This window comes from Dermacentor andersoni, chromosome 4 (assembly GCF_023375885.2).
Source record: "Dermacentor andersoni chromosome 4, qqDerAnde1_hic_scaffold, whole genome shotgun sequence".
NCBI classification, from domain to species: Eukaryota; Metazoa; Arthropoda; class Arachnida; order Ixodida; family Ixodidae; genus Dermacentor; species Dermacentor andersoni.
Window position 1 is genome coordinate 23,106,262 of NC_092817.1, and position 16,542 is coordinate 23,122,803.

Sequence of the window (16,542 nt, forward strand, 5' to 3'; positions counted from 1 at the left end):
ATGGAAAGCGTTCAAGAAAAGCACTGAATTTCATCCGTAGTGATCATATTACGTGCAGGAATGAGCTTCAGAGGGATAACCTTTTCCTCAGAAAACGATGAATGAGTGTGTGTCTGTGTGTGTGTGGGGGGGGGGGGGGTAGGGGAGAGGGATATGTGACAAACAAGTCGCACTAACAGTGAAGCTTGTAGTCGTACCTATATGAGGGGTCTCAAAGAAAATCCTTCTAGGTTCAGATGCTGCAACTTTTTTACGCACTTTGTTTTGATCTGAACTGTTTCAATAGTGAGCAGAGAATGCTCGTGCTTGTAACAAATCATGCGCTGAACTTGCATTACATACGATTTTCATAGATTTGCAACCTTATATAAAAATTTCAGTACGTTTTTAGATTGTATGGCATATGGCAGTGTTTCTTTCACTTTTGGCGACTGTGAAATTTTTTGACTATTTATTTTTTCATATACTGATTTATTCTGGTCTCTCGAATAGCTTTTTTTTGCTTGTGTGGTCAGCTACGACGTTGGAATAGTGGGATCTCCAGTATCCAACCTTCCTATACCGTTGCAACAAACAAACAAACAAACAAACAAACAAACAAACAAACAAACAAACAAACAAACAAACAAACAAGCAAACAAACAAGCTCTATAAATCTTAGAGAACTTTCGAATTGCAATGCCAACGAATAGTTATGACTCCGTAGGCAGTAAAAAAGTTGCTATGCTTACGCAAGACAAGTTACGCAGTACGCTCATATTGCCTTGCTGATTTTGTTATTATTATTATTATTATTATTATTATTATTATTATTATTATTATTATTATTATTATTATTATTATCATTATTATTATTATTATTATTATTATTATTATTATTATTATTATTATTGGCAGCATCACATGGCGTTTTTATGTGGGAAACTACGGAGCGTTGCATATCCACTTTTCAACATAAAGGGTTTAGTACCTCTATCAGTGAAGAAAATGATAGTTCATGCACTAGCGTACAATGTGCTGAGGTATGGTATAACGATCGCCGCCTTTTGTGCAGAGCGCTGGAAAAATCGGATTGATATACTAAAGATATTTAAAAATGTTGCTTATGGTACTACACTACATGACAATAATATTTTTCATTAATTAGGATTTTGCACATTTGAGGCTTTATTTACCAGAACGGTTATTATGCGGCATAATTGGAGCGATGAATTCAAAGAGGCATACATGCCCCTCGATTGTTAAGAAACAAAGAACGTTTTAAAGTACCCTATTCCACTAGTAAATATGGAGCAGCGAGAAGAAGTGTATACATCCCAAAAATATTTAATGATTTGGCTGATGAATTCTTTTTGGCAACTTCAAAAGAACAGTTGAAGAAATTATTGATGAAATGTTGAAATTTAGTTCCGATTCTTTAGTTAAGTTGTTTAGTGTTTGTCTTTGTTTACTATGTCATTGTCTCTTAACGGGTAATACTATCAACCATTCTTCTGAAAGTTGGAAAAAAATGTGTTATTATATAAGTGTCTACCTTTGCACCTATTATATAAATATGTAACCACATCGCTGTACCGACTATGCCGGGCCTAGTCGCACAAGTCCTCATAGACTTAGACAGGCCCGTTTCTTTGTTTTGCTTTTGGATGTGTGTAAATAAACTATTATTATTATTATTATTATTATTATTATTATTATTATTATTATTATTATTATTATTATTATTATTATTATTATTATTATTATTCGGACAGGTTGGCCATGCGGCACGAGAGCGTAGTTTTGAATATTTGAGTTTTCTTCTTGGCTTGCAGTTTTACCTTTCGCCAAACCTGCTGTTCGGTGGGTTACTGTCCCCAGGCACTGTAGATTCCCACTTCCGGAGCTGGGTACAGTAGTGACGCTATATTTGCGTGTTTCTGACTTGTGCCAGTGCGTGCAGTCTCGTTGACAATTCTTACTTACTCTCTTCTTTCCTACTTCATTTTTTGCCCGAGTTGTGCGTTGCATATTGAAATTGCCGGCTGAAGAAGGCCTACATTCTAATTTTTGGCAAAAAAAGAGAGAAAAAATATATATAAATGGAGGCCAACTGACAACCATGCCATCCTTCTCTGCACCACTTCGCGAGCTTATAGACACGTGGCGGACCACGTGCATGTGAAGTGAACAGGTGTTCGCGTTCTCTATTAAACGCGAATACACAGACATCAGCTCTTTGTGAGACTTCTACGTTATGTAAATCATAGAATCATGCAATACAAAAGTATCGTCGATATGCCACAAGAATAGATAACTGGATCAGTTTGTGGAAATCCCATGGCTTACGAAGCGCAAAGAAAACGGATGAGGCCTGTATCCTCGTGCTATTTTATGTTAGTGCTTAACTAATGGGCCGACACATATCAATTAACCGCATCCACAATATTAAGGACAGTATAAAGACTCAGAATGGCCTTTACCTGGTGCGAAGAGGATGTAACGAGCGACAGCCATAAATATTTAACGCCTAATATACGACAGCAGGAGACTATGCTATACATTGTGGGCGCGTCTTTTCCGCGGAGCATATATTATAAGAGCGACGTCGGTAAACATGCTAATTAAGCGATAAACTTGCTGCAATATACGCCCCCCACCCTTCGTACCCATCGGTAGTTCTTACTAATTTACGTCTATGGTGGTATAGGAAGGACTTAAGCTCTGGCATTGCATTGAGCTCATTTGACAGTTGAAAGTGTGACAAGAAACAGCTGACTTTTAAACAAGGCAGAGGTTCAAAGGAAGATGGAGACGAAGTGGTAAGTAGTGGTCCAACAAGAGATGTCGCTGAGCCAAAATTTCGGCTATGTGGCTTGTCTTCGTGACGGCAACAAGTGCTTTCCTTGGCAGTGTTTACAACAGCTCACTCTCCCTCGCCTCAAATGGGAGAGGAGAATAGACGGGTTCGTAGAGTAAAGCGATGGAAGTAGAGATGGTTCAAGGAGAGGGGAGGGTTAGTTGTGACAGCGAACGAAGAAGTACGGGGGAGAGGAGATGCATCGCCGTCGTTTTGACTGCAAGATATTTGCAGATACATTCCGTAGTACACTTATAAAGCCATCTGTTACCCCGTAATTCGTCTAACCCGGAATTCGAATCAAGTCGTCGTCGAACAGCGCAACAACAGAAAACGAGGATGGAGTTCTGGCATGGCCGGTCCCTTCCTTCAGAGCCCCCTTCACTCAGAGCACTACTGGTGATAGCTGCGACGGACACCAGCGGCAGTGGCGGCGCACAACATCGCCAACTGAAACGGCTATTTGAATGAGCCCATAACAGCGTACGCTGCAAAAGAAATCTGCGACAAGCCTTCAGGTCACGAGCGGCAGCGCGCAACACAAATCATCAAGCAGTACGCATTGCCTTCCGTATGATCCCGTAGGCACAAAACTACGTAAAGTCTATTTCTAGCCGCAGCACACATTCGTTCGTTGCATGCGCGGCGAGGTCACGAGGTCGTGCCAACCTGTCGTCGATGGTGGATCGGCGGCAGCGGCAACGCCGACTGTCCCAAGCCCCAGCAGCAGCAGCACTGTCACCAGAGTCAGCAAGGTTGGGTGGTGAGGCCGCCCTGCAGCCCTCGGCGTCGCTGACGTCATGGCCGATGATGTCGTCAAGTGGGGTCACGTTCCCCGCTCATGCCGCGCTTCTCTGTAAGTACTGCGGCCGTCCAGTTGCATCTGCACAAAGACACGAAAAGCTTGAAGTGGTGCGAGAGAGGACAAAATGGACATACAATAACGATTCAACACCCTGTGTCATCAGTAAAAAGCTGAACCTTTAAGCCTGAATAACTGTCGCGTAGTTAGCTATATACAGTATTGCAGACCACATACCAAGCTGCTTCTATTATTTGTTTGTTTTTTCAGCCAAGATGCCCCATTACAATTCCTGAAGTATATAAATGACTCAGCCCTTCTCAAAGCCACGTTCATCCCTTTAGAATGGCGGGCCGCATATGGGCGGGCTGATAGTGTGACATGGAATGAATGGTGCGCAGGCTTCTCTTGCGCAGCCCCGCCCATTTCCGCCGTCTTGCCTGCACGCCGCGTGGATCGGCTGCAGATATGTCAATACATTCCACGGACAACTTTAGCTTTCAGTGTTCGTCATCTCACTCATTTAAAAAGTGACGCTCAATCGGAGCGAAGAAAGAAGCACGCAGAACGTGACAAGGACGGCGATGTACTACACCAGCGCTTCCTCGGCCTTGCCTCTTTCAGTGACGTCTTTCCCTGTTTGCTCACGCAATAAACAACGTGCCCAAACTACCATATTCGTTTAAGCACTGTTCTGTGCTTAATGCAGAATTGTTTCTGTGGGAACTGTCACGCAGTCTGCGAAAGCGTTCCTAGTGTTACACGGTGTCACCGTCCCATCCTACGTCACACTGTGCAAAGTCACAGTCTGTCACAAAGTCCGGTGTCCTTACTTTTTGTTTTTTTTTCATACTTTTTCTCTCTCTCACCTATCGCATCACTTTACCCTCCCGCGGCACAGGATAGCCAACTGGAGGTTATCGCTGGCTAACTAACCTCTCTGCCTTTCATTTGCCCCCCCCTCTCTCTCTCTCTCTCTCTCTCAGTGTGTGTGTGTGTGTGTGCGTGCGTGCGCGCGCGCGCGCGCGTGTGTGTGTGTGTGTGTGTGTGTGTGTGTGTGTGTGTGTGTGTGTGTGTGTGTGTGTGTGTGTGTGTGTGTGTGTGTGTGTGTGTGTGTGTGTGTGTGTGTGTGTGTGTGTGTGTGTGTGTGCGTGCGTGCGTGCGTGCGTGCGTGCGTGTGTTTAATGCACGTTAACTTATACTTTACGTATATGGGTGGGACAGGCATGCATGCTGCCTCTCACGTGCGCGCGGGACTTACGTTCCCTGCTTGCCTCTGCTCTTTCTTTTCTATTCGCATCTTCCTTTTCTCTTCCCTACATGAAAAAAAGGTAGGGAAGATGATTTATTCCTACTCAAGAAACCGTTTTTCTCTCTCTATTTCACTCCCTATGTTTTTATTTTGTTTCGTGTTTATTATTTGCCTTTTGAATACGTGCAATCAACCGAAAGGGAGAGAGAAATGCAAGAGGGGGATCGAAAGACAGCGCGGTTCATCAGAGGAATGGTTTGGTTTCCTACCTTGTCTTGGGGAAGAGAGTTATGCAATGGACGAAAAGATAAACAAGGCACGAGCGGAGGTGCACCTCCACACGGACTTTCACAACAGCGTACACGGGGTACGGTTTGTAGAAGCTGCTGCACCTCGGTTGGCGGTTCGAACCGGACGGACGCGAATCGGCAGCGAGTCACGTGATGTCTCTTATCGCCACTGCAATCGCGAGGCGGGCGCCCACGGGGAGCAAAGTGGGAGCAAAGTCATCCTATAAATACCGCGGGGCCCGAAGGGCTGCGTTCTCGCACCGCGAGCATCTGAAGATAGAAAGGACGGGGCCAGCTGGTGCCTCCATTAAGAGCACGCTCCGCCGCCAACGCACTGCGCGAGGCGCCGCGCTGTGGTGTAAACGACTCACAACGGACTGACGCCTGCACGGACTATGAAGCGTAGGACATTCAGGGCCTGAACAAGGATGTATCATTCATGGGCACGGCAAGCATTACGAGAATTCAGGTGTTGTGCTCCACACTTAGGAAAGCAAAACAAAACACATACGACGAAGCCACGGCAACAGGCGAAAAAGAAAGACAACAATTCACCAACTGTTGTTTCTCTGTTTTTGTTGTTTGTTTTTTTCTTTTTTCATTCACGCGTAGAAGCATGGGAAGGTTCACTACCTCAAAGCCGGCTAGACCAAAATCCAAAATTCTTCCCTAAAGGAAAAATAAATGGAGGAGAAGAAGGAAGAAAATATAAAGAAACACGATATACACACGAACACAAGTGCAAGAAGATTGTCTCATCTACTGGCACCAGCATCGAAAGCACAGTTAGGTAACTATGGGATGGCCGCTCATTACACAAGAGTGAAGGAGTCCACACAGGTCTCTTCACATGCACATAAGGACAACACCACCGCGAAATCAGTTCGTTAAATAAGAACCCCAGTGTAGAAAACAAAACAGTAATGCCACTTATAGGCAGTCTATAAGATTAGCCTTGAGTAAAAGATCACGAAGGACACTTAGAGCATGCCTCGTCGATCTTCTGACTCTATAACTTCTTAACCCTGTAATGCCAAACGATACATTTTATTAACACGCGTAGATTGTTTATATTTTTCCAATAACCGGTCCTTACCGTTTAACCACTGTTACAAAGCTATCGCTGGTGCTTGTTGTCGCGCACATAATCTGATTAGACAAGCTTCTTCCAATATAAAAAATCAGTGACAATATGCTACTGCGTGTTAGTAAGTTAACATTTTTATTTAAGCACAGGAAACTTAACGCATAGTCTGTAGTGGCAATTTTCATACGCTGGAGCGAGTGTTCAGTTACGGATAGATCAGCAAACGAACTAGTGAATACTTAATTAATGCACTAAGTTATAACTCAGTTAATGCGTCGTGGTTTTTTTGTACAAATGTACCATCTACGGTCAGAAATCAAGGCGAAGGAGTTGCTCTATTATTTTCCCCGTTGTGCTCGGGCATTACACGTAGTTTAAGAAAACTGACTTTTTTTTTATAGTGACACCCCCAAAACACGGCAATAATTCCTTTCTGCCATTTGCCGCTAACGAACAAAAATTGGCAGCAGCGCAATCGTGTGTAGCCTAAGATGAGCAACAAAACGTGTATACGGATTGAGGAATGACGAAGGAGAGAAAGAAAACAACCAAGAGGAAGGCTAAAAAAAAAAGCGTTATATGAAGGGAGAAAAGAGTCAAGGGATCGATTGCAACGCTCTCATTTTTTGGCTGGGCCATCAGAGGGATGCTGAGCCCCGGCCGCCGCAGCGGCGGCACTTAAGGTCTGCGGGAGCGCGCGCAATCCCTTAAAGCTCGGGAGCCAAACGAGTCGTCGTGGCTGGCAAACGCGATCTAGAAGAAGACGCCACCGACGGATCCCTTCAAAGCCCTCGGCGGGCACGGGCCATGTACCGCATGAGCACGTGTATAATAACGACGCGAGCACCAACACCACGACATGGTGCACGACGAATATGGCAGAGTCTGACACTCAAAAGATACATACAGGCGCGTTTGTCATTACGATAACAAGGAAACTTCACGCCGTTGAAAGCGACCTCAAGGAGACCTGTAGAAAACCAGGGCTGGGATAATGCAGCGGATATGTTACAATGCTATTCCTTTTCGTCCTCTGCCAGTGGTCTGAGAGGCGCTCTTTCATGCGTTATTACTGGGATCTGCGGGTCGTGAACGGTGGGCTATAAGAAAGGAATGGAATCCGGCGAAAAACAATCGGAATCCATAAATTATACCAGCCCAGAAATAACGTACATGGTCACTTAAGACAACTCGCCAGTGCTTGGACTTAAACGTCAGACGCTGTGAATGTGATAGCGGTTATCGTGCATGCAAAGTCGTTCATATACAGATTGGTCGCAGAGACTGCTTGTGATTCATCAAGACAGCATCGACATCGCGTTGCTGATTTCTCCATTAGGTTTTCGAACGGTTATCACGCGAATCAAGAGTTTGGGACACATTATTCGAGTTTACTATATAAGATACATGCAACCGGCAACAAGAACTGACACGGAAGAGTGACTTGGTGATTAAGCCATTGAAGAAATATACATGTTGCATGCCTTAGCCACTTTGTAGGCGACGCCCCTTTCAGCAGTACACGCACAAATGTGTTGTGCAAGCTGAGCACGTAACCACGTCGGCACGTTTGAGAAGTCCAGCGTTCCGGACAAACTTGCATAGTTTAATAGGGAAATGCCTCTCAAACTCTGCCATATCCCGCGACCCACCAAGTACGTCAGCTGTTGCAAACGCCCCGACTCAGCCTACGCTGCCTTTCTGACTTACGCGAAAGTCGCAAACATTTCTGTTTTGAGAAAAACGTTGACGCTAACTTCGTACCGCAGTTATCATAGGGAGCGAACTGTGCCATTAACCAAAGCTAAAGGAAAAGTAAAACGCATGTCGACAGGAACGAACGTTCTTCACTACGAAAGTGGATTCGTTCGAGCCTTCGCAAAGTATTTAAGGATTGCAAGTCTTGTTTCCAGCTCAGTGTTGCTGAAGTTCTGCCGGACGAAAGGAAAACTAAACGACTCGGAATGCGCCAGAACTACGCCGAAAAAGGTTACATTTTTTTACTTATTTAATAATCATATTTCTTGGCGTCTTCACGCTACTACTCCATTTCAAAATAATATGACAGAATTGGCAGTTGCCACGATATGACACTCGGAACTGCACTGTGCCAAATAATGCAGGAGTGCACGCTGCACTGACATGAAGGGACGCGCCGCTCTTAGGGTACAGTGCATAGACTACGTCAGACGTTTACGGGCCACTCGATCTGAGAAAACGTTCAATTTGCCAGCGGTTCGTGACCGTAACCATTAAAACTGTACAACACCACGTTGTTCGCACATGCTAGCACAGGTTGGAAATTCGAAATTCGAAAAGGCTGCGGAAATATTAATATTTTTCTTAGATTCCGCGGTCCGTAAACTTTTGACGCCGACTGCAACTGCATTTTAACCATCGTGCTTTTGACGGAATGGCACTAACTATATAGCTTCCATTTCAGTGCCTCAATGTTATGAGTCATAAAAATTCAGTGAAGATTTAGCTGAATCCGACGGAAATACGCTTATATATATATATATATATATATATATATATATATATATATATATATATATATATATGTATATATATATATATATATATATATATATATATATATATATATATATATATATATACACACACCCCTACTACGGGACCACCTTGATATCCTTCACACACATACACTTTTTTTTTCTATTTCGACACTCATAATGCTAACGCACTAATAGCACTAATATATACATGACTCGTGAGTGAGTGAGTGAGTGAGTGAGTGAGTGAGTGAGTGAGTGAGTGAGTGAGTGAGTGAGTGAGTGAGTGAGTGAGTGAGTGAGTGAGTGAGTGAGTGAGATAGCTTTTATTGCAGGTCCGGCGAGGACCCGAACTCGTCGCGCACCCGGCTAGTCCCACGTCGGGACCGGCAGGTCTAGCCCACAGGCCCGGTTGTGGGCACGCCGGACAGCCAGGATTTGCTTGTCTGGAGCGGGGCTACGGAGAAGCGAGTCCTACTCCTCCTTGATGAACCTGGGGTATCTCTACCCGCACTCCTAGAGCATGTGTGCTAGACTGGAGCTCTGCCTGCAGGACCGGCAGGCGTCGTCGTTATATGCGTCGGGGTAAACTTCGGGTAGAACGGCCAGACACGGATATGTGCCGGTCTGTAACAGTCTAAGAGAAACGGCTTGCGCCCTATTCAACTTGGGGTGAGGGGGTGGAAAGACCCTTCTAGACATGTAGAAGGATTTCATAACCTGACATTCTTACGACTCATGACCTGGGCTCATGCTTAGAGCTCATGCATGCACTATTCCTAGATATTTCATACTGGAATAAGCTGCAATCAGCCGGTGGTTAAAGCAATGCTTTAATGATGTAGTATGCTTCGTGATAGTGACGATAAAAGGTTCGAACACAATGAAACTTGCCTTCAAAGCAACACTTACGGTACCACCGTCGCCAAGACATGCTCAAGTTCGTGCCCCCCACTCCTGAAGAAGATTCCTGGCTACGCCACTACCTGTAGCCCGTAGCTACCCGTATAAGCGACACGACCAGGGAGATAAACAGGAAGAAAGCGGGTTAACCGATGGGGAAGACGTTGAGCTGACCCCAGACGTGCCCTTATGGCGTGGCGTTAAACGTGCGTACTTTCTCACAAATGTCGCAGCATCGGCCAACCAAACAGGTGCGCGGAAAGGCCCACCGATAGTTTAGCTGCGAGTTCACTATATCTTCTACAGCTGCATATCTTCGCGGTAGGTTGTGGCGCATTGAAGAACCCAAAGAAACCCGTGCTTGATACACTTGCTCCACGGTTTCAAATATACGGTTCCAAATATAGCGTGATCTGCATACTTTCAAGCCGGAAATTAAAGAAGGGAAAGCGAGGCTGTGTTGCGTTCGCCGAAATGCGGTACTCAGCGGTAAGCGAGAGAAATGCCGCAAGGGCTTGATCCCATTCAAAGCCGCACGCGGTTACGGCGGCGCAACCCTCGATCGGCCGCAAGGCCGCCGCGCGATGGCTACCAGTGCCCGAAATCAAAGCCAAGTCAAGCCAAAAAACGCACCGAATCGCTTTATATCGTGTACGGCCGGAGCGGAAATGTCAAAATGAAAATGAATGCTCCAGCGTAAGTCAGCGCCAGAAATAAAATATAGAAGTAAAAAAAAAACAAGAAGAAGAAGGAAACAGGAGCCGCGCGTCTGGTCTGCACTTCTGGCCGCTAGCCACCCCGGCGACTCCGAGACGAGCGCACTGCTGCGCTATTGACGAAATGTGCGTCTCGCGCGCTGCAGACGTTGCGAGACTAGAGTAGGTCCCGCTGTACGGGAGATGGCTAGCCTCGTGCCTTTCTCGAACACTTCGCTTCTCCTTTTATTTCCCTTCTTTTTTTATATCTGGACAGCGATGTTGGCAGAGAGGGGTGACGTGGAAAACCCGAGGACTGACGCTCAGAAGAGCCGCACGCTACGGAAATGAAACAAAATGATGCAAACGAGAGACGAAGATCGTAATGCGTAAGGAGCAACTTCGGAACGAGCAACTGGGTTCTTGCCAAATTTTCGAAGCATCGGGAAACACACTTTGAAAGCGAAATGAGAGAGTAAAATTGAAGCACGAATCAGTATTCGCGGTATGCGAAAGAAATGCGGATGAGTAATTAGATGCAGTAAAAGTGCACTGAGGAAAGATAAATGGGAACATATTTCTAATTCTTAGTCTGTTTTCATGTACTGACAGAAGAGACAAGAAAAGAAGGAACGAGATCGGGAAAGCAAAATACGAAAACGCGCGAAGATATAGGAAAACTGGCGGGGCGGGCAGAAGCTTGCTGAGGAGACATGAATATGTCGCTCGCTTCCATGAAGTTTTGTCTCATTCCTGAAAGAGCGCGTTTAGAGATTGCGATACAGAGCGTGCTGTATGATCAAAGTATTTAAGTGCGTCTCTGCGCGTCAACAAAGCAAGAAATATATATATATATATATATATATATATATATATATATATATATAATATATATATATATATATAAATATATATATATATATATATATATATATATATATATATATATATATATATATATATAGTGAGAGAGAGAGAGAGAGTTTAGCAGCAAGAAAGAGGACACGGACGTAGAGGGTTGAAAAATGAGCCTTGTGTTCAAGTTATGTTTAGTCGGCAGGGAGCTTTCAAACGGGCCATGTCGTAAACTGCGGGGGAAAAAAGAGCATGATTGCGAAAAAGGGCACAAAATTTGTTTACTTACTTTTTCGCGAATTACGCCGTACAAACAGGCGCCGTCATTTAGCTAGGAGCAGCTTAAGATGTTTATGTATGCCGTAGAGAAAGCAGGGTTTCGCATATGGAATGCGGTAGTTTGCTTAACCGTTGGGGCACGACGATGCAAGGTAAGCAAAATATGCGCAGCGCTTTCACTTGAACGACGGATCTTTTAAACAATACACTTGCAGCGAACAGCGCGATGCAGCTCTGCGATGTCGCCCCTTAGACCTTCATGACGTCTATTTGCACATTATACGGGCAGTGTCGAAATCGTCCACACAGACGCAACAATATCATTTCTACTATTTATTGTCACAAACGCATATCGTGAGCTTATTTACACTAAAGCACCCAAGTTAAGCTATATTGGTTGATTACACTACCGGTACTGCGAGTACATATGTCGATCTTAATGTGAGCAGGGGTTTCAGTATGTCAGAAAAGACGCAATGCCAGAAATAAAAGAAAAAAAAAGCAAATGGTGTGGTAGGATCACCTCGTGACTTAAATTATTGCTTGATATTAAAATTGAATTCAGGAAAACGAATCTTGGCGCCATTTCCTGCTTTAACAACAAATCTTTTTCCCGCCCATTGGGGGCACGTTAAGGACCGATCCCTGACCAGGCGATCCCCTGGTGGTCAAAATTAACCCGGAGTCAACCACTACGGCGTGCCTCATAATCAAATCGTTGTTTTGGCACGGAAAGCATAAGAATTCAATTCAATCCCTTTTCTCGCCAAATCAGTGGTAATAATACTGTTACGTCTACTAAACATGTTTATAGAGATGAAACGTATATAGTGGCAGTCACGACGTTCTTGACTAGCTGAGTGTATATCGAAGTCCGTCGATCCTCCTCTCCACACGTATTGCGAGCCCCACTTATTGTTGGGGCGTAAACCCAATGTGCACACAAGACGTTTCGCTCCTCGCAGCCGAAGCCGAAGCCGAAGCGGGTAATTCTAACGAGCGACATCTGTAACTGCAGGCCATCGGCCATTTGGAGTGGGGCGTGCTATATACGCGGCAGGTCAGTTCGCTTATGCGATCGACAATGACATAGGGTCAAAGGTAGCCATTCGCTTGACCCACGCTTCCTTGTTGGTGTCCACAGCCACACTAAGTCACGCAGGGTCAAGTAATGCACACAAGACTGTCACAATTAAGTTTTGGAACAGTAATACACCATCTAAAACTAGTTTCGTGTTTACATTTAGTGTCCCTTTAATAATGAAACTTTAAGATTCAATTCCATCCATCCGCGAAGAGACCGCCGTCAAGGAATACGTACTGACGTTCTAGATGTTTGCAAATAATGTTGGGGCGCGCTGTTTATTTTCCTGCACGAGCCTTGTGCGCACACCTATCGCAGACGCTACTGTCGGTGCACCCTGCACAACCTGATAGGTTGATAATCAAAACATGCCCTGTTCAGGCTAAGGACGTGAGCACAAAAGATGGCAATAGTAGAAATTTTGAAGTTATAGGTGTCAGCTGTAGCAACACAGCGTATTTATTCATTCATCCATACTGTCAGTATAAGTGACAAAACAGGAGCTGCTGATTTGGGCACGGTGCAAAAGAAGGGAAAAAAAGGAAAAGAAAAGAAAGCACTCTTTACGAACTTATCAGTCATAAATTACACACACTCAATGTGAAATGTCAACATAAATTCAAACACGAATAATACAGCACAGATCAACACAATACAAGCGATATAAGACGCTCAAATCCGTAGTCTGCCATTCCGAAGTGGCATTATGTATTACAACCAATTATCTTTAACAATGCATAGTTAAACGCTTTTATATCGTTATATATTACTAAAGCCGTATATATATATATATATATATATATATATATATATATATATATATATATATATATATAATTTGTTCTACCCCCTCCCCTAACATGCTTCTGAGTGGGCGCTGGATAACATTCCCAGAGCTAGATCTAGTAAACATAAACACTCAAGTTAGTGAGCGGTCTGTAGCAGTCGTCGTATCACAATTGGTAGTGCAACGGATGCGTAATACGTAGGTTGTAGGTTCCGCTCCCACCTTTTATTTCCCTTTTCTTTATTATTTGCATTTCAATCACAGCTAATTCCCGCTATGCTTTTCTCGGCTTCATTGTCTGTTGGCTTTACATATATATATAGTCGGTCACTCTTTTGATGAGTGATGAGGACGAATGCTGCGAGTGCAATGTTTTCGGAAAGCAGGGCAGGAATAATGTAACGATTCTATTCCAATTGTTTTACTGCTTCTTCAGTAGTTTGAACGCCTACACCATCACCAGTATCGGACGGTCGGGAGCGGTCGACGACAACAACAACGAAAAAAAAAAGGAAGTGGGGCGGGCTAGAATCAAGCGAGAGGAATCGCTACATTATACAGGGCCGTATAACGCAGCGAACGAATACTACGTCCAAAAAGGTAAGTTAGTCGACACTTATTTTAATGAACCTGGTACGAATGCTCAGAGGTTCCGGAAAAATGATATGGATCAACACGGCAGTTCCCTGTCAAGCATACGAGCTTCGACGTCGAAATTCGCCGAGAAGAATAAAACTGAAGCTTAAATTTCTGAATCCAGTTATTAAGCAGCGACGGCAGATTATCCACAGCGATAGTTCTTTTCTTTAAATAAGTGACAGGAATATGAAAGTTCAAGCGCTGAAAACGAATAGAAGCTGACGAGACTCTGAAATAAAGAAAACTGAAGCAACCACACCGAATAGGGCGTTCTTTTAGCTGCTCGTCACATGAGAAAAGAAAGAAAGAAGGAAGAAGAGAAATGGAAAAAAGGGATAAAATAAAATAAAAGGAAGAGAGAGAGAGAGATCAAATGATAAGTGAAAGGTAGGGAGTTCAACCAGGACAGATTCCGGTTGGCTACCCTACACTGGGGAAAGGGAAAAGGGGACTGAAAGAATTAAAGAAGAAGAGAAATAAAATTTTAAAAAAGCTATACAAGTAGCCTCAAAACGCGCTTCTGTCAACGGGTTTTGAGAAGCCAACCGTGCCTGAACTGTTAAACAGGGGCGTAAGACGCGAAATAGAAGATGGAAAAGGACAGAATGTGTACAAAGCATCGCAAACACGGCAGCTCGACGTCGAAAGATCAACCAAGACACGTAGAGAAAGCGCATAGGAACACACAGATCCAACGTGACCCAGTGATGTCACGACACGGGGTGATACAGTTTAGAAACGCGAATATATACGTATGAGTCCCCGAAGGAAGATGTGGGTGATACAGATGGAGACACACACATAGAAAGAGAAGACACGTCGAAACGGTACGGGGGAAATAAAAGGAAACGAAACAATGGACAAGCCGGGAAATGGCGCAAGCGAAAACGAGTTTGAATGAGCCACGGTCTAGCGAGCAATTACTGCAGCGAAGGAAGAAGCCTTCGAAACGCACTCTTCTGAAAGAGACATTGATGACGTCTTGTGACGGGAGAGGAAGGAAGCGATGGCACCGAACTCTCTGCCATTGTACAGCGGCGCGCCATCGGGTCTCTGTTTTGGAATCGGTGAACGAGAACGGCAGGCCATGGGGTGCTGCTCTCGTGAAAAAATAAAGAGGCGCCGAGATATACAGTCAGGAACAAAGGGGAAGGAGCGAGAGAGAAGTGTGTAGGCAGGCAGATAAAAGAAGATATTTACTAACTTGTTGTTGCCTATAGTGACAAAAAGAAAAGAAGCGTAAAGTGAGGAATGCAACTGAGATAGCTGGATTAGAACCTTTGTTTCCTCTGTCTTCACTGTATTTCCTTTAGAAAGATTTCGCAATTGAATTCGAGAGCGAAACGCGAACAATCGAAGGAGGAAAGAGATACTTGGCCGTGATTATAGAAGAGGTGAATCGGGCAAGGAGTAACGGGAGGAAAGAAGATGAGAAATGTGTGCTCGGAGGAAGCAATGGACAAAGGAAGGAGCGACATTGGGGTGAAAGAGAACGCGGAAATAGGCGGCGGCATCTTGTGACATCGCACGAGCCTATTAACCGGAGCGCGTTGAAAACCAAGACCTTGAAGGATGCTTGCGCTTGCCGATCGCACGTTAAGAACAACAAAAGAAAAACAAGGTAACAAAGTCCGATCGAAGATGATACTTTCTTCTTCCACTTAAACAGGAGAGGTGGGAGGGAAAGGTGGAGATATCAATTTTTTTTCGAGCCGCCGGCGCAAAAGGGCTTGAAAAGGAAATCAATACAGGTTCTATACGGAAAGGACGCTATTAAGGATCGAGTCATCTATTCTGGCGCGTTATTAATTATTATTGTTTTGAAATGTCTGAATATGCGAGAGAAGATGATCCCCGATACTTGCGGAACAGAAAGAAGAATGAATAGGCCCGTCACACGTCAGGTGAACGAATTAATGAGTAGGAATGAATGAACCGCAGCAGACGTTGGTCGAAAATTGAGACTTCGCGTCGCTAATACCACGCAGCGTTGTGAAAGCCACAGCATGCATTAGGTGAGCAAGAGAAGGGTTTGTAACGGTAATCGCGCGTCAAACGACTCCACTGGCGTACCTTCACTCTGACCAAACGTAACGTTCAGAGGCAAGTAACCGGCTAATCATGGACCGTTATCGAGCACGAATATTGTCGTGAATGTTGCCGCTGGTGGGTTCATGTCGGCAGTACCTTTCACAGCGCTGCACGTCTTTAGTGCGAGACAAGGGCGCAAGCGAGATCTCTGGGACGACATGCATTGCTCGCTTTCTTCGGGTTTTTTTTTCTTGTACTAAAAGAGAGTATTGACAACTACGTGACGTGCACGATCTTGAATGCGCAGAAAGGAGATATATTGGAGAACCTAGGGGAGGGGCGTGGAAGGGGTAGATTGGCCGAGGAAACACAAACGCTCGCAAAATAAAGAAAGAAAGAAAAGGAAAGAAAAATATATAAAGAAACTTTCCAATTCTAGTTCTTTGAAATCGCGCTATTTCGACCACGCTTGGCCGGCGCGAG

The 16,542-nt window shown here is 44.5% G+C and overlaps 1 protein-coding gene across 1 annotated transcript in view; it reads right to left on the reverse strand.

Moving 5' to 3' along the window:
- LOC126535854 (uncharacterized) overlaps nt 1-16,542 on the reverse strand; it is a 170,600-nt gene that overhangs the window by 13,709 nt on the left and 140,349 nt on the right. The window contains exon 3 of the mRNA XM_050182692.3: nt 3,509-3,722. Coding sequence (XP_050038649.1) covers nt 3,509-3,641 — 133 coding nt within the window. The 5' untranslated portion in view covers nt 3,642-3,722. The remainder of the gene's footprint in view (nt 1-3,508; nt 3,723-16,542) is intronic.